At 40.6% G+C, this 26,216-nt stretch overlaps 1 protein-coding gene across 1 annotated transcript in view; it reads left to right on the top strand.

Moving 5' to 3' along the window:
• LOC140122075 (solute carrier family 12 member 9-like) overlaps nt 1-26,216 on the top strand; it is a 189,009-nt gene that overhangs the window by 95,489 nt on the left and 67,304 nt on the right. Inside the window, exon 7 of the mRNA XM_072142480.1 lies at nt 18,678-18,835. Within this exon, the coding sequence (XP_071998581.1) occupies nt 18,678-18,835 (158 nt within the window). The remainder of the gene's footprint in view (nt 1-18,677; nt 18,836-26,216) is intronic.

Below are 26,216 nucleotides of genomic sequence, written 5' to 3'. Positions count from 1 at the left end.
TCTATAGGTTTGGAGGCATGGGAAAACACTGATGCGGTCTATCAGGTGTTTCGAACAGTAACATTCTTATTAATGGGACAGATAACTACAAGTGTGAAGAAAAAAGCAATGTGCTATATACAAATCTGGAAGGGAGAGGGACACACCTGAGATCATGCACATGATCTTTATGCCTTTTTTGGATGCTACAGAATTTTCCCTCTTTTTTCAGATAACTGCTCACTGCAAGAGGAAGAAGCAGAAAAATACATATAGAAACTGCTTTACTTAATAAAATCTATTGCACATTTTTCTGAAAGCACCTGCTTTAATTAAGTTCTGAAATACATTTTTTTGCTTTTACCCATTTCCCTGCAAAGGTTTTGTCTCATCTCTCTCACTAAATATATTCTAAGAGCATATGGACAATCCCAGGTCAGTGTCTTAGGCATCAGGTTTAACGACAGTGTGCTTAAAATGTAAGTTATGGTAGTCTCCAAATTAATTTGTATAAACATAAATGTATAAAGACAAAAATGTTTTTATTGTAATAGCTTTTTATCCCTTCATATTAATTCAACTTTTCAAAAACATTGGGGGAAAAAGTAGTATCAAGGGACATTAAAGGGTTAGCAGACTTTGCCCGCAGCAGTCCGTGTACATCTAGCTGCACATTCGTCTCGTGTCTACTGCTGTGTTGTACTCCTCTGATCAGCACAAGCAGATGGCAGCAAGTGCAACTCAGAGGGGCATTTTCTGGCCCGAGGCTCAGCTAGGTGTGAATCCCACATCATTTTACCATATAATTCTTGTGAGATGAAGGGAGGGAGTCAGGGGAAATTAGCCCATATTTTGCATGCTTGCACAGATTTCCATCCTGATAAATAACTATAATCAATCGTAGGGGTGGAGGTATTGTTTCAGAAGTCCATTTTCTCCTAATTCATTTTTTAAACATGTTGGTTTATTGACTGTACGTCATATGCATGAACAAGAGGGTTGGGAATATTAATTCTGCTGTGTGAGTGTATTCAGGGGGCTTCACGCAGTGCTGGGCCAGAGAGAGTCAATATCAGTCGGGAAAAAGCTGCTTCTTCTTAAATTGAATTCACTGGCAATTTAGAATAAGTAATTTTGGCCTCCATATGATTGTGCGTGTGCATTCACCTACTAAACACTCTCCCACGAATCGTCTATCTTTTTGCTTGTTTTGGTTATTATTCTGTAGATTGAAATCCAACAACGCTGTCAAACGCAGCATCTGCTGGCTGGCTGAGCAGAGAATTAATTAGGGGAAGCTGACTCTTTGGGCAGAGCTGGGTAACGAGGCAGAGATTCCAAGATTCGCTCTTTTGGTCAGAAATTCATTTTGAGTAAAAGTAGTAAATGTAGCTTTTTTTTGCAGCTTACTGTCAGGATGGTAACCCTTCCCTTGCCACTTGATGGTAGTAGTGACGTTAGGTGTCAGAGTTCGGCTATAGGATAAAATAAATACAAAATCTTATGCATTATGCATTAAAAAAAACCCTGAAAACTGCTTCCACTTCTAGAAGAAACTAAAGGAAATGTAACCTCAAAATCCAGCATGATAAACCAGGGACACTTACTCATAGATCCAGGCACTGTGTCTGTGATAATCATCTTATATTTGTTATCCATTGCCTCCTTCCTTCTAAAATAAACTTTTATAACTATGCTAATGAGCTAGAGGGGCTCCTCGGGTGTTATCAGAGTCCCTCCGTGCTATAGTTTTACAGGCCGTTACACTGTCTCCCATCATTCCCTACTCTCTCAGCACTTCCCCTTCCTCTGCATCATGTAATCTCACTGAAGAAGAGGAACTTTTAGCACACAGTGTTTGTATGTGTGTGTGGGGGGGGGGGGCATGTGCCTGTTAATCGGCAGCACAGAGGGGCTCTGGTAACACCCTCATTAGCATAATTGTAAGAGTTGATTTTGGAAGGAAGGAGGCCATGGATCTATGAGTAAGTGTATCTGGTTTATCATGCTTGATTTTGTTGGTAGATTTCTTTTAATGCCATTTTTGGGTCAAAAGATCTGTCTGGTGTAAATTAATTCTTTGGGTTGTACAATAATAGCTATTGTTAGAAGAAAATACAAGTTTATACTGTAATTGCCAAGATTCAGCCTATCATTTGTTGATCTATGCATTCTAACTCTATGATCAGCCAGTTTAGTTTGTAATGTGTGTTGCTGGCGGGATAGTATGTATGAACAATGGAGCAGATAATTGATCAGCTTTTTTGTGACCTATCAAAATCTTGACTGTATGGGCAGGTTTAGCGCTGATCTCACACTTTTAAATTGCACCCTGTTGGTTCAGAGCTTTTATAGAGTCTGTTTTGAGAATTTTTGTTCTGACAGATGAAATGTTTGTGACTGGCACAGTAATGTGCTGTTATGGATATGTTATTCCAGAAATCGCTAATTCATTCATTTTCGCAGCAAGTAGGAGATGTTTGTGTTTTATAGCTGAACTTTGGTGTCTCGGTGGTGTGTACAGAGGATGTTATTTTGTATAGTTTTGTGTTGGAATAATAAAAAAAATCTTCATTTCTATAACGCCATGATACTCTATAGCGCTTGACAAATTGTTAGGTATATATACATACAAATAAAATAAGACATTACAGAGTACAATAAGCCATACAAAACATTGGGAGTGAGGGCCCTGCTCGCAAGAGCTGACAATCTCTGAGGCAAGAGCTTAGAGTATATAACAAAACTCCTGTAAAACGCCTGCAACTCAGGGATGACATATAAATGACATACAGCACAATTTTAATGTTGTTCTGGATGTATGTGTAAGGTACGGCATAACTCTTGTAAATGATTTAAAGATCAAAAACTGTAACTGTGATTCACAAAAGCTCCATTACTCTGACTACATGACTTATAAGTCTGCATCTACTGGAAGTCATTATTTCACAGCTTTTGTATTTTGAAGAAGACCTCAGCAAATCTGTATTTAACTGTATTTTTGTAGCTAAATCTAGTACTAAAAATTAAAGTGTGTAGCAGTCCCGTATGGAAAGCAACTGTCCCCTCAACCAAACTGGTTGTATGCAGAAGTTTGCATCGACAATGATTTTGAGCTAGTACATGGAATACAGCAATATAGTTGACCCTTATGCTACTGGATCCTACTGCATGATCCTAGAACACTACTGTGCTACTAACCCACCCTGCAGGTTACCAAGTCAATCCAAACCAATTTAGGCTACATTCACACACATGTATGGGAGATGTATATACGTCTGACGTATATACGGCCGTTATACGTCCCCTATACACTTCTATGGGCTAACGGCCCTGTACGGGAGCGGTACGGTGCAGGACACGTGCGGCACCCTACCGCTCCGTAGCCCGTAGAAAGATAGGACATGTTCTATCCTTCGACGTGATACGGCGCCGTGCGCTGTATATTCCTATGGAGAGGGGCGGGGGTGAGCAGCGCTCATCCCCTGCTCCTCTCCGCAGCGCCGATGTATGCCCACTGTACTACGTTATGGCGGGCATACATCGTGTGCATGTAGCCTGAGGGTGCGTTCAAGTGAAAGACATCAAATCACCAGGTGAATGACATTTGTGTACAAGCTTTCTCCTTCAAAATCAAATTCACTCGTTCAGTTCATGTCTTTCACCTGTGAAATTGACAAAACTGCACCTAAAACCACCTCAAAGCTGATTGCGATGCAGTTTTAACTGCAACGTGTGAACGCACCCTTAGACAGTAAGTAATTTTTATTCACAGTGTTTTATAGCATTTTACTTGTCTTGTCATTTAATTAGCAGTCATTAAGGAAAGTGGAGACTATTGTAACACCTTGACCCTATGGTGTTTTTATGGTATGTTTTCAACATGGGGGAGATATATTAAGAAAAATGTGCCAGAATTCTAGTGGTTCACCCATAATAAAAAAGGATTTGCAAAATCGCTGGGATGTGCAGTCACTTTCTGACCATCAAGCATGATAAACCAGGGGCACGAACTAATATAAAAATTATACTCCCACTGTGTGCTGAAATGTAATCTTCTACAGTGAGACGCAGAGGAAGGAGGAAGTGCAAGGGGATGATCAGGTAACGCCATCCAGAGCCCTTCATGCTCATTAGCATAATTTTAAACATTGATTTTTAGAAGGCAGAAAGGATCTATGAGTAAGTGATCCTGGTTTATCATACTTTTTATCATACATTTCCATTAAGCACCGTGGCTCCTGCAGTTTTTATTTGCACAAATCTGGTAAGTTTTGTGGCTGTTGGATCACTTTGTTTCTCAAAGGGCCAATCCAATCTTATAATTTGATAGCATATAACTAGGATATGACTTCACTTTACAGGAGGTTAAGATCTGACTGCAGGAGCTCCCACCAGTTCTGACATTGAAAGATTGCTACACTTAAGCTCTCTTTAGTCTCTTTAGCCTTTCCCTACACAGCAGTGCCCTGGGCAGTGACAGCCGCTCAAGTCCACGAGGCAGCAGTGTAGTTCCCTGCACAAGCTAGTGATCCAAAGCAATGTGCCCTGTTTTATAAGATTGGAATACCCAATAATCACATTTATAATTTAAGGATTGTGTCAACTTTAAATTTTGTCCAAAGTTCTCAAACCATCCACTGTGATAAATAAGTACTTCTGAATGAAATATAGAAGATACAGGCGGTCCCCTACTTAAGAACACTCGACTTACATACGACCCATAGTTACAAACGGACCACTGGATATTGGTAATTTATTGTACTTTAGTCCTAGGCTACAATAATCAGCTGTAACAGTTATCACAGGTGTCTGTAATGAAGCTTTAGTGTTAATCCTGGTTCTTATGACAACCCAACATTTTTAAAATCCAATTTTCACAGAGACCAAAAAGGTTCTGTCTGGGATTACAATGATAAAATATACAGTTCCGACTTACATACAAACTCAACTTAAGAACAAACCTACAGACCCTATCTTGTATGTAACCCGGGGACTGCCTGTATAGTTAAGATAGCAAGAGCCTTATGACTTTCCGACAGAGTTTTGACAAACTTCCACATTTACAGATTATGTTTCACAAACAAATTGCTTTTGTCTTAAATTGAGCATACTACCAGTTTGACCATACAAATCTACAGGCAGTGTTAGGCACTGGTTCTGGAGAGCTGTGCTGTCAAACCTTTCTGTATACTGTTAGTAGCAGCAGGACTGTGAAAATGAGCTTATATTCCAGGCTTGTAGCTGGTGTTCTGAAGTGCACTGGTGTGTGGATTTCTTCACTGAACACAGAATAGTGTAAGAGACTGGGAGCGAGGGACAGTGTATCGGTTTTTAATACAGAGATGAAAGCATATAGCAGAATCCACCAGTGCTACATGTCCAGCTTGGCAAACCTGCAGGTAGACTTCCATTTCAGGAATAAGGCAGATGTCTGAAAGCTTTTCAGTCTTTATATGACAAAGCTGATATCATGAGCTTTGACTATTATTTCCCATAATTCAAGGGATTCTTGTGGTAGTGGTATCATTAAATAGTTCTGTCGTAGAGTAGGTGTAGAGACAGAAGAAATCTCCTGAGTGAGTGAAGTAAAATCCCTATTAAGTAAAGATCAACTAGAATACAGCCATTCCTGTCACATCGCGTCAAGGCTGGCTGACTTTCATGCAGATAATCACAGGCTGTTTAACAGCTCTCGGTCGATAAAGTGACTTTACCATCAGCAAACTGCTGCATAAAGAAACAACAACATCACCTGGAGATGGAGGTTAGCAGAATATCACAAGTGTCGGAGAGTAACTGCACCGCTCTATATGAACCTTCTTTAGAAGAAACCATCATGGTAAAAACTATGAAATGGCTCAGTGTGCCTTACTCTTACTAAATGTGTCTTTTGTGACACCTTTTTGTAATATTACTATTCATAATTTGTGGATATATATGTACATATACACCATATATAGATAAATATAATCCTAGAGTTTTATGCTACTTGCAACCACCATTACCAACATTTCCACTTACGGTGATCATCAAAAGGGTAACACTGTTTTGAGCTTTTGATTTTCTGGCTCCCTATCTCCCCATCTACTACAGGTTTGAATGTGAGACCACCATAATTTTATAGAAAAATCCTTTTGGCTCATCTTATTTACAACTATTTAGTTTATGCTGAGTTGGGTAGATTATTCTAATGTAATGGCATTGTTACTGTTTGCTCCTAAAAATCTAGATTTAAATTTTAAATATGTTGTTAGTATTTAGAAAATCCACCTTTGGCCTTCAACAATGCCTGAATCCTTCAGGGCCTGCTCTCGGTCAGATTCAAGCATGCTTGGACTGAGATTTCACCCCTGAGATCTCTCCTACAAGTTCCCATTGTTGATGCATTCTGGTCAGCTCACATGTGTATGAATACAATTTAACTCTACTTACAAGTGTTGGATTGGGTTGAGAAATTGGAATTGTGGGACCAATCCTGCATTTATACTTCATTGTCATTGAACCGTTTCTTGGTTCCTTCACTGAACTTGACAGTTCCTTCAATCTCTCAATCCGTTTACCCTCTTTTCCCTTGATGACTTGCATCACTTTCAGGAAGTCTAATGACATGATTAAATCCAATCGAGTATATCCATTCCAGAAGGAACAGACTCCCAACTGTAGACAGCACTGTTTCGACATGGTTGCATCTCTTCAGTACAGTGTTGGGAACTGGTTTGGCCGAGTGTGAAAACAGGCTTGTGCAACCTTTGGCTGAGTGATAGGCTTATAACAATGTTCTGAAAGTAAGAGTTCTCCTAACAGAGACTCTGACAATTAAGGCCGCCATTTAGGCACGTGGAGCCTCCCCCAAATTCAAATCAAATCAATTTCTTACCAGTGTGTAATATTTTATTTGCTGCTGTTGCTTTTGACTGCATGAACAAGCATGAGAGTGTAAGACAGCAGACTCTTCTGTTCTCCTAATGGGCAGTAAATCGGAGAATTCATAGCAGCTATTACCCTACCCCCATCCCACTGTTAAAATTGCAGTATTCAAATTTCATGCACACAAACGGCGATGCATCCAGAAAAGCTATCCAAAAGCTTTCATTTGTTTTAAATATTAGGGGAGATGTATTAATGTGTCGGTCTTTAGATAAGTGCAGAGTACAACTCGACAGTTCTCTGCTGCACAATATTTATCATTGGGGCAGATTTACTTACCCGGTCCATTCGCGATCCAACGGTGCGTTCTCTGCGTTGGATTCGCGTCCGTCCGGGATTCATTAAGGTAGTTCCTCCGCCGTCCACCAGGTGGTGCTGCTGCGCTGAAAAGCATCGGAATGCATTGGAGTTCACTGAGCCGGGCTGAGTGAAGGTAAGTGCAAGCTCCGCAACAGATTTTTTTTTTAAATGCGGCGGTTTTTCCAAATCCGTTGGGTTTTCGTTCAGCCACGCCCCCGATTTCCGTCGCGTGCATGCCAGCGCCTATGCGCCACAATCCGATCGCGTGCGCCAAAATCCCGGGGCAATTCATGGGAAATCGTCGCAAATCGGAAATATTCGGGTAACACGTCGGGAAAACGCGAATCGGGCCCTTAGTAAATGACCCCCATACTGGATGATTAATCTGGTGCAGTATAAGTATCGTTGTACTTTGCATCTCCTATTAGTTTCTGGTGCATAGACTAAATTTTCTCCCACATGGGCTATTTTCTTGTGCAGTCACACCCTTTAGTTACCAAGGATACGCCCCTTTTATGAACGAGTCTGAAAACTACCTAAAATGCACTATAACCCTCAATAAATGTAGATGCAAATTACTCCAGTATTCTGGTGTAGTTAGATTGCTACATGTCACCCAATGTATTAGCTCTGCTTATTCGGGACATCTTTAATACATGTTGGTAGAAAGAACATTGTAAAGATTAATATTGGATAATTTATAGCAACACACATGATGCATGGTCCTGTTGAAATATTGTATGACAAGTTAGAGGTACATGGTTCAGCTAAACTTCTCCTGCAAAATTCCATCCCAAGGGAAATCAGGGCTGAAATGACTTCAATGAATAAATTATAAAGATTTCACTTCTATAACACTTTCAAGTGTATAGAAATATGTCTGTGTCATGAAGAACATTATTTTAGCATTCTTATAAAATATAAAAAAAGGAAATGGTTTTGGCTATATAACCTTCATTCTTCCGTGGTGGGTTCCTTCTGTCATTAGCACTGCTGCAGCATTTACACTGGACTGAGGACTGACTGGTTGCAGTTATTGCCCCAAACTGAGGAATGACTGTTGGAAGTGACTATACTAGATTGTGCACTGATTGGTTGCAGTAATTACACTGGCCTGTGGACTGAGTGCATTGATTTTACTGAACTGAGGACTGACTGGTGGCAGCGATTACTTGAGACTGTGGACTGAATGCATTGATTTTACTGAACTGAGGAGTGACTGGTGGCAGCGATTACTTTAGACTGTGGACTGAATGCATTGATTTTACTGAACTGAGGAGTGACTGGTGGCAGCGATTACTTTAGACTGTGGACTGAATACATTGATTTTACTGAACTGAGGAGTGACTGGTGGCAGCGATTTCTTTAGACTGTGGACTGTTTAGTGGCAGACTGAGGAATGAACGGTTATAAAGCTTATAATAAACTATTGAGTGGTGTCAGTGATTAAATTAGATTGTGGACTGCCTGGTCCCATGCTCAGCTTTGCTTTGTTTAGAAGGGTAGTGGTCATTTCTTGCCAGAAGACATTTACCAGCTTGACTAATTTCTCATGGCCTCTTGAAAACCAGGCACTGGCTTATATGGGGCTTCCTTATCAAATGTGTTGCTAGAGTATAAAAAGAATAGGTTAAAGAGGCAGAGACTGCGGAGCAAAGATGGGATAGAGGTTCACCAATCTGCAAAATGTACATCTCAAAATTGTGGAACATTGTGGACAACAGTAAAAGCATTGAATAACCCAAAAAGTACAGTATATAATATTAAGACTGAAAAGTTAAGAGTTCTCTCTATACTCAAATCTGTCTGGTACTGGAAATTTTTTCACTCAACTCGGCAGAATACTTGTACCAAACATTTGGTGTCATATTTATAATATTTGTCTGGTGAGAGAACAGTAGGAAATCCAGCTTCCATTAATTGCATCTAAACATATGTAAGCATTCAAGGTTCTTTAATAAAGTCTTTGCACATTTCGGAAACTATAGTACCTTCTACTATGCAATCCATGCAGCGACACCTGGTTAGCTGGGCTGATACCATCAATCAGTTGTGTTAATGTAGAATCTTTGGGGACAGCCCAGTGAAGACCTGCTCTATAGAATGTACACGATTATCAGGAAATAAGCTATTGTATACCCACCGTCTTTGGTGCACCTATGAAGAACCCTGCTATCTTTGTTTGCTGGTGTCATATTTTCTTGAGCAGCACGATATTTAAATGCATATAAAAAGGCTTTTCTTATTTACCTGCAGTTGGCTTCATTAAGCCAATGTTTATCTGATGTAATTGGAATGAATGGCAATTGGGGTTTCAGTAATTATGTTACACGCACAGTTTGGCAGTTGTGACTGTTCACATTCACAGCCAGCTGGCTAACCTCATCTTGTTGTCATTAGACATCTCCTCCCATGACTAGTAACTCTGTATTTCCAGGGCACATGCCCGCCAGCTGGCTCTTGTTCATGATTGATCTTACTATATTTGTATAGTTTATTCCTATAAATACATTTTCCTGACTTGCAAGTAATTGATTATTAAAGGGACACCCACCCTAGAAATAGGAATTTATCTGATCCCAACAATAACAGCCAGTAAAAATCTGCAGAGAACAAATGTGTTAATCTTCAGCCGGAGAATGACAGAAGGAATGCTGCTGCTGTAGCCAGTTGTTTTACAAGGATGTTAATGGCTGATGTAATGAGAGATTATTTTTTTTATCAACATTTTGTTTTTTAATTATATTTTTTAAACTTCTGTGTGCATGCAAAATGGACTTGACATAAATAACATATAAACATATTTTTATCAATGGAGTCATTCAGGTAACCATCCTACCTTTGTAATAAAAGTATTACTTCTTTGATCTGTTTTGTGCCTTAAATACAAGTAGGATGTAAAAAAAAATGGACTACACTCATACTCTTTTCATTTTATAAAGATTCTTTGGTAAAACAGCAATAGCAAGTGTCACCTTTGAGGACATAAAACCTTCTTGTGGCTGTTTATGTGGGTTGGGACTCAGCTGGTTGGGACTCCCTTTCCAGATATCCTCTAGTGATTTTATGCTTTGATCTCTACACACAAGAGGCGGACGAGCAGCTATCTTCCCATAGTGCTTTGATCCACCATCTGTATGGACCATCCATAGTCCAGATGGAGAGGAGTCCAGGGAACAAGCTGAACTGTGAGTAGCTGAAGACAGCAAACACTAAGAAAATTGCAAAAGACGGAGTGAAGATGCATGTTTCTAGTACCAAGAGAGTTCCCCAGCTGATAAATTGTACATGTCGAGTGCTCTAGGAGCATTGCCCTGGGGAAATGTTATCCATGGCTTCTGTTGAAGGTTTGGAGATGCTGGGAAGACTGTGAAGCTGTATGTTTTATGCAAGTGGTGCCTGCTACAAAAATGATAATAGACATGCCTGTAAATAATTACAAACCCCTCAAAATGTACTGCCGCATGAAAGGGATATAGGTACTGTACTGAAGACCCCCTTACACAAGGAATGTCCATCCTAGAGGACCTGAGTCTTCAGACGTGCTTGTGGGACGGGCTGTATTTGCTGCCTCTGGCACCTACTCCACACACTACTCCGGGGTTACTCCAGAATTATATGTTCGTGCCAGAGGTTATGGGCAGAGGTGTTAGCTTGACGGTTCCAGTAGGGGGCATAAACACTAAGAGTGCCTAGGGCAGCATCAACACTAAATACAGCCCTGATGCCTGATGGTCCTAAGGAAACACAATATCAAGTCATATTATCACCAGATATATGTAAACGCTTTTGTGGATGCAGAACAGAAAGGAAATATTAACAAAAAAACAAAGCATGCAAACCAGCTCTACTGTCCTTCATAATGGGACATGTTATATCAATAAACAAGGTGGATGTATTATGATTTTTATGTAAATATGAACCAGCCTTCAAAGACAAATGCCTAATTGCCTTCACAAGCTGACAAGAAACAAGACCATCTGAGAGTGTGCTTTGAAGTGACTAGCTGGGACGTCCTACAAGGGAACTTGTCAGCAGAAATTGATCTAATAAACCACTACCAGTATGTCAACTGAACACCTTCCAGATCATGTCTATTTCATGGCCCTGTGCGGTGGCCTCGTCCAGAAAATCCACTTTAAAGTAACGTAATTTGGTTGTATATAGTCAAGGAGGCGGAGCCTTTACCACTGAAGTCAAGCTCTTCTCAATTCAGAAACCCCGTCACTGTAATTGATGGTTCTACATCTAGACACTTACAAGATCTCCTTCATTATGAGGTGAGAAAAGCTTGACTTCAATGCTGAGCCCTCCATGACTCTGTACAACCAATTTACAAATCACTTTACAGTTAATTTTCTGAATGATGCCATCACACTGAGCCATGAAAGAAACATGATGTGGAACGTGTTAATCTGCTTTATAACATACTGGTAATAGTTAATTAGGTCAATTTCTGATGACAGGTTCCCTTTAAGTCTTGTAATGTAGAAGTGTCGGCTTAGAGTGACCACAGACTATATTAAGTTTTGCCTACATCAAGTGGCCCCTGAAGTGCAGATCAAATGCTACAAAAACAGCAAGCCATGGGTTAATCAGAAACCAAAAGAGTTGCTGAATAATAAGTTCTGAAAATGGCTTTTAGACAAAAGGACAAATGGGCCATAAGGATGGTTCAGGCAGCGCTAAGACAGAAACTATGTGAGTGTAAAGCAGCATATAGCATGAAGTTAGAAGACTGGTTAGCAGAAAACAACATCGGGGATGTATGGAAAGGCATGAAAACCACAACCGGCATAAAAGGAAAGTTTAGTGGCCAGGATGACAGCTATATTGACCAGGATGGCCTGAATACATTCTTTAATTAGTTCAAAGAGAAGCAAGAGAGAAAGACAGTGCACCCCACCTACAAGGCAAAAAAAGAACAAAACATGGTTACAGAAGCTAAAGCAACCTCCTATGTGACCCCCTCATAGACTGTAAGCTCTTGCGAGCAGGGGCCTCACTCCCATTGTTTCATATGACTGTTTGTACTCTGTAATGTAATATATTTCTATATATCCCCTATGACTTGTGCAGCGCTGCAGAATTTGATGGTGCTATATAAATAACGAGCTGAGCCCTCTCCATAGCCAGTAAGCTTTTGCTGCATATTGCAGCAAACACTTACCAGTAACATCTGCAGTCGGTGCTAGAACCCATCTTGGTGTTAACCCATTCATCGATGCCGGCAACTACAAAAAGATAGTGACGCTCCCTGTGATTTCATCGGGGGGGGGGGGAGATGGGAGGGAGGGAGTAGATTGTAGCGACCCAAAGAATAAAGTAGACATGTCATTTGGGGCGCACAGTGAAAGCCGCAGAATCCAAGCCCATAAGAAAACGACGCAAATGCATATTTTCACCAATTTCACTGCAATTTTTTTCCACTTCCCAGCACACGGCATGGAACTTTAACCCCTTAAAGACGCAGGGTTTTTTCGCTCATTTCTCGCTCTCCACCTTCAAAAATCCATAACTTTTACATTTTTACGTGTACAGATCTGTGTGAGGGCTTATTTTGTGCGTAGCAAAATTTACTTTCCTGTAATGTTATTTATTTTAACATGCCGTGTACTGCGAAGCTGAAAAAAAATTCCAAATGTGGAAAAATTGAAAAAAAAAAACGTTCTTGTGGGCTCAGTTTTTACGACTTTGACTGTGCACTCAAAATAACACCTCAGCTTTATTCTTTGGTTCGGTGCGATCGCGGTGATACCAAATTTATATAGGTTTTATTGTGTTTTAATACATTTTCAAAAATTAAACAAATGTGTACAAAAAAGAAAAAAAATGTTTTGCCATCTTCTGAAGCTAATAACTTTTTCATACTTTGGCGCACGGAGATGTGTGAGGAGTCATTTTTTGCGAAATGAGCCGACATTTGCATTGCTACCATTTTGAGGTCTGTGCGACATTTTGATAATTTTTTATTCCATTTTTTATGTGATGTAAAAAGGTGTAAAAGTCGCATTTCGGACATTTGGGCGCCATTATCCGTCTCGGAGGTCACCGCCGGCCGTAACCGTTTTAATATTTTGATAGATCGGGCATTTTGGGACGTGGTGATACCTAATGTGTCTGTGATTTTTACTGTTTATTATGTTTTATATCAGTTCTAGCGAAAGGGGGGTGATTTGAATTTTTTATATTATATTAATTTTTTTTATTTTTTAAACTTTTTTTTTTCTTTTTTTTCCCACTATTTCTTAGACCATCTAGGGTACATTAACCCTAGATAGTCAGATCGTTCCTACCATATACTGCAATACTTCTGTATTTCAATATATGGCATTTTTGCAGCTCATTCATTACAATGAGCCACTGGCAGAAGACCCATCATCAGCATCGCATCACAGTGAACGACGGCCAGCACAATCTGCCGGCCAGAGAAGATAGAAGAGTGAAGAAGCCGCCGGGAGCCGCGACGAACATCGGGGACACCGGAGGGTGAGTATTAAGTTTATTTTTTTAATCTGTATGCTACACGGGGACAGACTGTATACTGCAAGGGGGCCGGCTGTATACTGCACGGGGGCAGGCTGTATACTGCAAGGGGGCAGGCTGTATACTACATGGGGGCAGGCTGTATATTACATGGGGGCAGGCTGTATACTGCATGGGGGCAGGCTGTATACTGCATGGGGGCAGGCTGTATACTGCATGGGGGCAGGCTGTATACTGCATGGGGGCAGACTGTATAGTACATGGGGCAAGCTGTATAGTACATGGGGCAGGCTGTATGCTACATGGGGCAGGCTGTATGCTACAAGGGGGCAGGCTGTATGCTACATGGGGGCAGGCTGTATAGTACATGGGGCAGGCTGTATAGTACATGGGGGCAGGCTGTATGCTACATGGGGCAGGCTGTATGCTACATGGGGGCAGACTGTATAGTACATGGGGCAGGCTGTATAGTACATGGGGGCAGGCTGTATGCTACATGGGGCAGGCTGTATGCTACATGGGGCAGGCTGTATGCTACATGGGGGCAGGCTGTATGCTACATGGGGGCAGGCTGTATGCTACATGGGGGCAGGCTGTATGCTACATGGGGGCAGGCTGTATGCTACATGGGGGCAAGCTATATGCTACATGGGGGCAGGCTGTATGCTACATGGGGGCAGGCTGTATGCTACATGGGGCTGGCTGTATGCTACATGGGGGCTGGCTGGCTGTATACTACATGGGGACTGGCTGGCTGTATACTACATGGGGGCTGGCTGTATACTACACTCTCGGCTTATACTCTAGTCAATAGGTTTTCCCAGTTTTCTGTGGTAAAATTAGGGGTCTCGGCTTATACTCAGGTCGGCTTATACTTGAGTATATACGGTACATAATTATACAAAATGTGTGGTTTGTCTCTTGTGTGGGAGAGAAGAAGGAGAAGGGGCTTACTGCACAGCGCTTGCTGTGCAAGGTGTAATGGTAATTGTAATCTCAGCATACCATATAAACAGATACTACAGTGAATGTTGTTATTTTTTTCTAGAAATGGTCTAAACATCCGTACAGCCCTATGGAGAAGTGATTTTAAAACCTCTGTTAGTAATATATAAAACCCCTTTAATCTACAGCAGAGTTTCTATCTAGCACTGGACACAAAATCTGTAATATGAGGATCAAATATGATCAAGGGAATGAAGGGAGGAGACATACTTCCCTATGGTATAATATGGACAGGTGTTTTCCTGGTGTAATGTGTATTTGGCTTTGAGTGAATAATTATGCTCATGTCAGGTCATTGCCGGGCTGTGAGATCTGTATGCTTGTATCATTTTGAGTAGTTCAATGTCATTTACCCGGCTGACATTATAGTTGTCCCTACCATTATTTTCCCGACTCAAGTGGTGTGGGCAATGTGATTCTCATCATGTCATGAGTGGGTGGCGGAGGTGTTGGGGGAGGGGGCCCTTCACCCCCTACCAATTCCCAGCACTGGAAAGTGCACTCATAAATAACATTTATTTCTGCACTTTTGATTAACAAGAAAGGGACTGAAAAGCGTTACAATTATAGCTGTCACATCCTAATATCTTAATGCACAGTAATAATTCACCAACATTCAGGAACCCATGTGTGTCATTCATATTTATATTTTTGTCATGAGTAAAAGGCTTAGCGTTTTCTTGTATTTAACCTCTTAGCAGCAGGAAGGGACCTTGAGGTTTCTTAGGTCTTAAATAAGTAATTTAGAGCTTTTATTTTTATTTGGTTTCGTGTTTTCTCCTATATTATTTAGAAAGTAAAAGCCTATATCTGTCTCTCTATTAGGTCTAATGGAACTAAGTGCATTTCTATATATCTTGTACCCGGTTTAAATAAGTTCCTTGAAGGACTGCTGTATCCTGTTAGATGTGATAAACCTTCACACCGGCTACTGACACATGAGGAGGAGGTCACTAAAAATGATTCATTCCATTTATTTTGTATGTAAATCTTAACCCCCTGCATGTAGTACTGCACTGTGCTGCTTTAAAGGCATTACTATACAGCCAATCAGGGCATGAAGTACTTCCCTATATCATATGGAACCATTACTATACAGCCAATGTGTGCATGTAGTAATGCATTGTATCATATAGAAGCATTACTAGACAGCCAATCAGGGCATGTAGTACTGCACTGTATCATATAGAAGCATTACTATACAGCCAATCAGGGCATGTGGTACTGTACTGTATCATATAGAAGCATTACTATACAGCCAATGTGTGCATGTAGCACTGTACTGTATCATATAGAAGCATTACTATACAGCCAATCAGGGCATGAAGTACTGCCCTGTATCATATAGAAGCATTAGTAGACAGCCAATGTGTGCATGTAGTACTGCCCTGTATCATATAGAAGCATTACTAGACAGCCAATCAATGTATGTAGTAATGCGTCGTATCATATAAAGGTGCTACCATACAGCCAATCAATGCATGTATACTGCACTGTATCATATAAAGGTGCTACCATACAGCCAATCAATGCATATAGTACTGCACTGTATCATATAAAGGTACTGCTATGCAGCTAATCAGTGCAAGTAGCACTGCATTGTATCATGTAGAGGTGCTAATAGACAGCCAATGAAAGCATGTAATATGGCACTGTATTATATAGAGGTGATACTATATACAGCCAATCAGTGCACTACCAAAGTCCCATGGGCCCTGGGCTTTTCACACGACTAGGGCCACCCAGCGTCTAAACCAACTTCCTGACCTGAGGCCTAATCTCCTCCACCCAACGACATCACTGTAGCCCATACTGGCCCCCCTTTAATGAAATAACCACAGCAGAGCCCCCCTTTAATAAAATGTCCACAGTAGAGCCCACCTTGATTGAAATGACCACTCCAGAGAACCCCTTTAAAGAAATTTCCAATGCAGAGGCCCCCCTTTAATGAAATTTCCACAGTAGACCTTCCTTTAACGATATGGCCACATTTTCACATCAGAGCCCACCATTAATCAAATGTCCACTTCAGAGCCCCTCTTTAATGAAATGTCCACTGCAGAGCCCCCGTTAATGAAATGGCCACTGCAGTGCCACCCTTTGATAAAATGTCCACAGTAGAGCCCCCTTTAATTAAATGTGCACTGCAGAGCCCACTTTAATTAAATGTGCACTGCAAAGCCCTTCATAGATGACATGTCCACAGCAGGACCTCCCTTTACAGAAATGTCGACATTAAGCCTCCTTGCAAAAAAACCCTCTATACTTACCTTCGACTTTTTCTGCTTGCGGCTCTGTCTTCCCTTCATGACCTCGCAGCGCACAACACTATGACGAAAGTGAGTATAGATTTTTTTAACCTAGTGATCTTCATAGAGGGCCCAATCAGTGCATGTAGTACTGCACTGTATCATATACAAGTGCTACTAGAAAGCCACACAAGACAAAATCCTGAGAGTTATGGGACGTACGGGCCCATCAGTGTACAGGAGAAACCACTGGTGGGCCCTGATAGATGCCTACTCTGCCCACCGTCGCCACTGACACAATGAGGCCACAATATGATAGTGGTGTAAGAAGGGCAAAAATGTGAGGGGGGATGAGGGGCAACAATAAGAGGGGGGAAATCATAAATACAACAATATGGGGGTGAGTTGAGGGGACCACAATATGAGGGGGGAAATGAGGGCGCCACAATAATAGGCCACAATAATGATGATGAGCCACAATATGATGAGATGAGGTACGAAAACAATAGGGGAAAGATGAGGGGGGGGATTGAAGAACAATAATAGAGGGAGATGATAGGGGAGACAATGATAGAGGGAGTTGAAAGGGGACACACAATATGAGGGAAAGATGATGGAGGGCACAATTCGAAAGGGATTTACTGTTAAAGGTGGAGAGGAGTGGGGGGCCACAATTAGACAGGGAAGGTGAGCGAACACAATATGAGGAGGTCCTACTTCCAACTAATGCTGGACCTTAAGGCCCTGTCCACAAGATGTGACTGAATTGCGCTTCGAAACATATTTTAAGCACATCTGAAATAACTACTCCCTGAAAGCAAATGAGTTTAGATCTAAACACTTGTGTACAATAAGTAGCAACAATTAAAAAAATAAATACTTGTTGCTACTTACCAGATGCAAGCATTTTGGTCTGAACACATAGGGAAAGAGATTCTCTAGATGCACTTGACATGCGTTTCAAAATGAATTTCAATCACAACCTGTGAACATGGCCTAAGGCAGAGTTCACACTGTGGGGACATGTATTAATGTGTCTTTAGACCAGTGCAGAGTAGAACAAGACATTCGCCGGGTGAACGTCATTGGGGGCCGACAATCGGTTGCCATGACAGACCCGAGGCTGCATTGTTTCAGGAGATTCATTACAATGAGCCACTGGCTCATTGTAATGAATCATATGCAAAAACGCCATATACTGCAATACAGTAGTATTGCAGTATATGGTAGGAATAATCTGACCATCTAGGGTTAATGTATCCTAGAGGGTCTAAGAAATAGCAAAAAAAAAATATATAAAAAATTCAAATCACCCCGCTTTCCCTAGAACTGATATAAAACATAGTAAACAGTAAAAATCACAAAAACGCTTTAGGTATCGCCACGTCCCAAAATCTATCAAAATATAAAATTTTTGTAAATGTATTAAAATGTGATAAAACCTATATAGATTTGGTATCACCGCGATCCTATGAAACCAAATAATAAAGTAGAGGTGTTATTTGTAGCGCAGAGTGAAAGTCGTAAAACTGAGACCACAAGAACGTGATGCACATGCATTTTTAAAAATGTTTCCACATTTGGAATTTTTTTTCCTGCTTCCCAGTACACGGCATGGAATAATAAATAACATCACGGGAAAGTAAAATCTGTTATGCACAAAATTAGCCCAAAATAATTATTTGTTCATTTTAGTTACATTTGTAATGTTATTTTCTGTGTTTGCAGGACATTGTTGCAGAATGATTACAGTTTCCTACGAGATATTAATGTCTGGCCCCCTCTTGTCACTATTGGAATTTGCTGCTCAACTCTTTCAGCGTCCATGAGCAACCTGATTGGAGCCTCCCGTATTCTGTATGCACTGGCAAAGGATAAGCTGTTTGGTAAGTATCTTTGAGTAGGACAACAAACAGATACAATATTCATTGTCTCTGTGATATTTTTCATGTCATTACTAAAATCAATATTATGTCAATACAATAAAATTCACCTGTTTCATCCTACACATACATAATTTCTAGTCACAGGCTATTTGGCCTGAATGCCTCTTGGATGGTATCATTATATTGTAATGCCTTTTATCAGCCTGCAGCTGGTGGTATGTGCTTTCCTACCGTTCATTTGTCATTTGCAATGTCTTTCCATAGGTTGTAGCATTAGCAAATAGCTCTTGATATTTAATAAAACACATTAATCTGTCCTATTCTCCTTTTGTGTCTTCTTTCTCTACTCTAATTAAGTGAGATTATTGCCTTGGTTTGTCCTACTGGGGAAACTGTTAAATAAGAAAAATTGTTGTTCTATTTTAGTTTTTCTTCTAGCAGAACTGTGCATTTGAACAGCAGTAAAATAAGATTTTGTCCAAATCATTAAAGGAAACCTGTTAGCAGAAACTGACCTAATAAACCACTACCCGTATGTTGTCCAGCAGCTAACACCTTCCCGATTATTTTTTTTCTTGGTGACATCATTCAGAACAACAACTTTGAAGCGAGATGTAAATGTAGGCGGGGAGTTTTGCACTGAAGTCAAGCTCTCCCCACCTCAGAATGCTCCCTCTGCTGTGATCATTTATCGGACTTCAGGAGGTCCAGTTATTTATAGCGAGACATATTGTGAGCATGTCCTTCTGAGGCTGGGAGTTTTGTTTTGAAACAGTTTTTATTAGGTACGAATAAGCATACAGAATATCCAAGTACACATTTATGACAGTACCTATATTTTTAACAATTGAAAGACAGAACATATATTTTAGTTGTTGGAAGACACAGATAGTTGACATTTCGAATATCACTTGACATTGTCGTCCAGTTAGAGAGATGGGGGTAGGGAAAAATGGGGAGTAGTACAAACAAACAAAAATAATACTTATAACAAGTAATGACTGCTTTTACGGACAACGACAATAGTTCTGTTTAATTATGGTTATGTGAGTTACCAATGTATTATCACCTGTATAGTGATTATGACTGTGTTAATAAGTAAACATATTATTAATGACAGAGTGGCGCGTTTTTAATACTGTATTAACGGGTTGGACGCTCGCAATGGGCCCCATATGCTCATTCATTTTTCCCTGGTACCTAATTCCCAATGTATCCATTCCTCAATTTCTTTTCCATGTAATGGTACGACATGGCTTCCCTAGTAGTACTACGCTCGGTGATGTTGGAATAGTGCAGGCACAAATTTCCGGCAATTCCACCAAATGTGGGACATATCTCCTATATCGTACTCACATCTCCAACAACATGTTGGTATGGTGGGATTAAACATATTAAGCCATTTGGGGGTTTTGTACCTCCTTGAGAGAATTTTAAAATGATTTTTCCCAGCTCTAATACATCTAGAGTACTCCAGCATAGCTTTGATGTCCATCTCAGTGAAACTCTCTTGTAGCTTCTTCTTCCGTTTTACCAAGTAACCTGGCTTCTTTACTGTGCGGACACCCTGTATAGCAATATTAGTAGCTGAAAGAAACTTCTTTTCGAGGGATTTTCTGGCACTGAGATGTTCTCTGTACAGCTGTTCCTATAAATTTTGCATGTGTGCAGAAAATCCTGTGTATGAAGAAAGTTATTCAAAATAAGACCTGTTTTTTGCAAGAGATTACTGTAGTAAGAGATTACTGTAGTAATCTCTGAGTTTCCTGGTCAAAATGACTCAGTGTGGTGATGCAATCTTTTCCAGAAGGAGCTAAATTCGTCCCTATCTTTGGCAAGAGACCCAGAGGGAGTAGGGGGTGTCTATGTATGTTGCGATTCTTCACCAGTGCCTCCAATGAGCACAAAGGCCCTTTATGTAATGAACTACGGAATACTGTATTAGTTGTATACTTTTTTATCCCCCATAATTTGGCTCTGTGTCGTCTAGTGTGATATTCTCCAGTTCTGTGTATAATGATTGTGAATGAGACTGTGTGATAAGAAGCCACCTGGCTATCTGACATGTATGATAATAATTAGGAACGTCGGGGAGACCAATGCCTCCTTTGTTTGGGTTTTGTGTTAAGAGAACGCTTCTATCATAGAATGCTTCTGTTTTATTCTGCCATAGATCGAATGAAAATAATTTATTGATCTTTCCAAAGAATGATTTGGGTAACCATATAGGTACTTTCTGAAATTGGTATAGTACTTTTGGGTTTTTAGCACATTTTTTCTCCCCCACCAGGACATGTATGGAACCTTGAGCTCCAATAGTTGCTTTTGAAGGGCCTAAAGGAGTGAGCCATAGTTCAATTTATAAAGTTGGTCTGGATTAGCTGTTAGTTGGATAGCTAAATATTTAATGGACTCCTTTGGCCATTTAAAGGGAGAGTCATTTTGTAGCATAATTGCTGTTTTGTGGGGGACTGAGATGTTAAAAATTTCAGATTTTGCGAAATTAACTTTAAAGTTTGTGAACTTGTTTGAACTTGGAAAGCAATGTTGTAGGGTTGGTGGTCACTATTTATAGATTGTCGGTGAATGCTGCCGTCTTATGTTAAAAGTCCCCCACTTTAAGACCTTGGATTGTAGGTTCTAGTCTAATCTTTCTGATCAGGGATTCCATGACCATAATAAAAAGTGATGGGGACAGAGGACATGCCTGTCTGGTACCATTGCTAATATTGAATGGTACAGACTGGGAGCCATTCACTCTAATTCTACTACTGGGGGCACTATATAATGAAAAGCCTGACAAGCCTACATGTGTTGTCTTTACCTTGGCGTCCAAGAATAAGGCCTGTTTGTTCTTTCCCTATTAGTCTTGGAAGAAGGGGATTCAAGCATGACGCTATCGCCTTGGCCCACCACTTCAAGTCGGCGTTTAAAAAGGATTTAGGCCTATAACTACTACATAGATTAAGATCTTTTCCCTCCATGGGCAAAATTGTTATATGTGCCTCAAGAGATTGTTTCGGAAGGGTCTCTGCCTGTAGTAATGAGTTGCATAATGTTGTAAAATGTGGGAGTAAGATGTGTTTACATTTCTTGTAATACATGATAGATAGGCCTTCAGGGCCTGGACTTTTCCCTACCGCTATAGATTGGAGAACTTTATCGAGCTCAAGTGAAGGAAGCTTACATTCATCTAGAAATGAGTTAAGTTTCTCCCTACATTATTCCCCATTGGGGTACATATCTCCTGGGTTGAGCAGATTATATAGTTCCTTATAGAATTCCCTAAAAGTGTGAGCAATCTGGTCGGTTTTGTAGGTTGTTATGAACTTGTTGCCCTCATATCCATCTGCGCATTTTAGTAATTGAAAAAGTTTTGCTGTTTTAGCATTCAATATATCTCTCACCTTATTGTGTAGAATGGTAATTTCTTTCAATGTTCCCTCTTAAGCCAACTTTTTGTGGGATGTTTCTAATAGTGCAATTTGTTCAAATAGCGTGTCTAGTTGTTTCCTGTGGCAGCGCTGAAGGTATGTGCCTATGGATATCAATTCTCCTCTAGCAATCAGCTGATGCGCTTCCCATAGGAATGGTTTAGAAAGTTGCGTATTGGTTGGGTTTGTAAAGTGTGAGCATAATTGTGCTTCGATTCTTGCTGCATGTATTGGATCTGCAATCAACGTTTCATTCAGTCTCCAACACCACTCTCCCTTACTGAAATTCTTTAAATTTAGTGTCACAGATATCAGCTCATGGTCCAATTGAAGTATAGGGCTTATGTCAGCTTTTACTACTGATTGGCTATACCTTTTAGAAATTAAAATATAGTCCAATCTGTGGTAAGACTGGTGGGAAGCTGAAAAATATGTATAGTCACGACTATCTGTTTTGAGTAACCTCCATGTGTTCGTTAGATTGAGTGCTTCCAGAGCCTTTGTTACCTTTACTGTTTTCCTGCGTGAAACTCGATTTATCCCATTAGAGTCATGGTCAGGATTTAGGGCTATATTTAGATCTCCTCCTACTAGAAAGGCCCCCTCAGTGAAATCTCTCAATGTTTCTAGGGTCTGAGCGATCCACTTATGTTGGCCCAGGTTAGGGGCATATGTATTGGCTATTGTGAGATACTCATCCCCTAGCTTACCCTTAATAAAAATATATCGCCCTTCTCAGTCTCTCTGCTCAGCAGTGATTATAAGCGGTACATTCTTATTAATAGCTATGCTCACTCCCCTACCTGCTTTGGAATATGTGTTATGGAACCACCATCTATAGTCTCTAGTGAGCAAACTTGATATTCTATTATTTTTGAAGTGCGTTTCTTGAAATACCATAATAAAGGCTTTTTGTCTCTTTAAAAGATGCAAAACTTAACCTCTTTTTTTGCAGAGTACCTAAACCCCCGACTGTGTGAAGCAATAACTAGGTCTGTCATTTCAATTCCAAAATGTTAGTTTCCCAATCTTTTTGCTATTGTACTCATGAGTGTTAAGATTGTCCGTATGATTGTGGGGTTTCATGCAGTCATCACTAAACTTAATGCAATTTTGCATTAATAAATAAAATATCAAAAGTGAACAAATGAACACTAAATGGCTAGTTCTACTCGCGGTCCAAATGGACAGACATTTGCTGGGTGCTGGACAGATATTTGCTGTCTGAAAGTCAGAATATTTCTAGTTGCCCATGGCAACCAATCACAGCTTCCCTTTAAAATATTCATGAGCACTGGTAAAATGAAAGTTGAGCTATGATTGGTTGCCATGGGCAACTAGAGATATTCTGACTCATTGTTCTATAAATCCACATTAAAAATAAAGATAAAGATAACTTAAGTGTATTGACTCTGAAACAAAAAACTCTATACACTTTGGCTAGATTCCTCAGTGAAATATTCCACAATCCTGTAAAGAATAGCCCTATTCATAAAATACCAAGGTGTGCCCTCTACCTCAGCCCTGACTCCTCCCAGCCCGCCGCTCTCTCTGTCCCCTCACCACCACACTCACAGAACTCCAGGCCAGAACCATGTCAACCAGACACCAGCAGAGTCACAGCCGGCCCATCCCCACCAGACCATCCCCATCAGCGACTCCTCTCAGCTACCTCATGACTACTGCACCACCCCGGGGAGCACCTTCTTCTCCACCACCCCATTTATGATCGCAAGTTTCTCTTGGACCGTCGCAATTCTCCCCTGGCTCAGACCCCTCCCCGCCGTTTGACAGATATTCCTGGAGTGGCCAGCCCAAGCACTGTTGTAGAAGAGCCCAACAAACAATTTGAACAATCATGACAGCAATACCAAGATAGGCTAGTCCACCAGAAGCGACAGCTCTTAACGCACCGATGTCCCATTTGGCGATCTCAAACATCCCAATGTCATTGGATTTTCTCTCTGGGTTTTCTTTGCTATAGGGGAATGGAATTTTCCCAGTTGACCAGGTTGATGGTTCAGAGACTGCAGGTAGTTGAAGATCCTGTTCATATGGTAGCCAAGAGGGAATGCCCAAAGGCGTAATGTTTATTAGAGGCCATGCTGTCGCTAGATCCTCTGGGGTTCTGATGGTAATTGTTTTTCCCATTCTTTGAGGTCGAAAGCCTTTCAGGCCCTATGTATTCATTCGATTCTTAGCTGTTCTGCTCGATCTTCACCTATTAAGTGGCTGAATAAAACTTTTGCCATCTCTGGCAGGGCCTCATGTGCAATGGTTTCAGGCAGACCACGTATTCTCACATTGTTTCTTCGGCTGTAGTTTTCATGTTCTTCCGCCCTTATTAAAGCCTCGTTGATCAAGGTGTAATGAATAGACATGGCTTATTTCACCTTGGCACCTTATAATGCAGCATATCATTTTGTGAGGCCTCCACGTGCTCGAGCCTGTGACCAAGATGCCTGATGTCTCTGTTTATCTTGGCTAAATCTCTTGCTAGAGGGCTTAAAATAAAGCTTTTTAAATAAAATTTAGTGTGGCTGGTACCAGTACGATTTCCGTAGTAATCTCCTGTACTTTCTGCCTATGATTCTTCCTCTACCGCATGGTCTGAAGCAGCGACCGGTGCAATCTTGGCGAGACACGCTGGAGACGTGGTGAATTTCTTCTTCAGGTATTTCTCTGAATCTACCTGTTTTTCCCGGTTTTCACAGGGCCAGGAGTTTCTCTGTTTGTCCTTGCTGCCTTTCACCAATTTTTCTCTCAGGATTTTAACAGTGGTGCGTGCCGAGGTATTACAGCAAGGAGCTGCAAACTATGCTTCCATCACTGTTCGTGGTCAAGCTCCACCCCCTTGAGGCAGCAAGATTTGGACTTCCATCTCAAGGACATTATACAACCAACCAGTATTTCTATTTTATTTGACATGTTATATCAAATAAATTTTTGAAAACGCATCAGTTTTTGATCAAAAACGGTCTGCTTAAAAACAGACCAAAAACGAGTTCAAAACGGTATGCTTAAAAATGGACCAAACACGGGTTCAAAGCGCCACGTGTGGCATCACCCTATGGGTTCACAATATGTGGATGAAACAAATTACACAGGAAGAAGCTTATAACTTATTGATGGATCATTGATCACTGATCAGGACACCATTGCCACAAATGTAGGTGAGAGAAGTCGAAATATCATTGTGTAAAGCACAATGGTCAGTCAATCATTCTAAGAACGGCATAGAAAACCCAACATAAATTATTTCCTTTTTTTAAAAGAAAAGAGTTGGGTGTTGAGCCTGTTCCCCTGACCAAGTTTAGTTGGAGAACTCACTCTGTGTACTCATGGGATTTCCTGGACAAAACTTTAAATCGGAGATCTGAACCGACATGCTAAGTTCTGCTTGGGGTTCAGTCCAGGAAATTATGGAACCTGTGGAGCTAGTTTTTACTGTTTCATTTTCTTCAATCAATCAATTTGGTATCAAACACTGCATTGTGAAATCAAAGAGTGGTACTAACAGGTTCTTTTAGACATTTATGTCTAAGCTATTAATATTTGACACTTAATAAGTTAGTACATGTCACTAAAGCAAAGTATTTGTAAACAGGTTCAACAAATTCTGTAAATTTAACCTGTAAATATGTTGTACAAAAGAAGAGTTTTCCTTTAAGAAACATTTTACGTATTTTTGTAATAACAATTTGATTGGCCTAAAAATGAGAACCTTTTGTGGTGCAGTTGAGGGGGCTCTTTGAGCAAAAAATTCCTATTGTACATGTATAAATGCTTTCCCCTCCCTTATGAGCAAGATTGGTAATAACACAGCAATGCGTTTCAGCTTCTTCAGACCTCTTGTTCTGATTAGAGTACCCTCACAAAGATTACCTCCAAGAGGTCTTGCTTTGTAGATGTGAGACTTATTCATATTCAGCTGCTGGAAAAAAATG

This window comes from Engystomops pustulosus, chromosome 3 (genome assembly GCF_040894005.1).
Source record: "Engystomops pustulosus chromosome 3, aEngPut4.maternal, whole genome shotgun sequence".
NCBI lineage: Eukaryota > Metazoa > Chordata > Amphibia > Anura > Leptodactylidae > Engystomops > Engystomops pustulosus.
The sequence above is the reverse complement of the archived record's forward strand: the minus strand, read 5'-3'. Positions and strand labels throughout refer to the sequence as shown.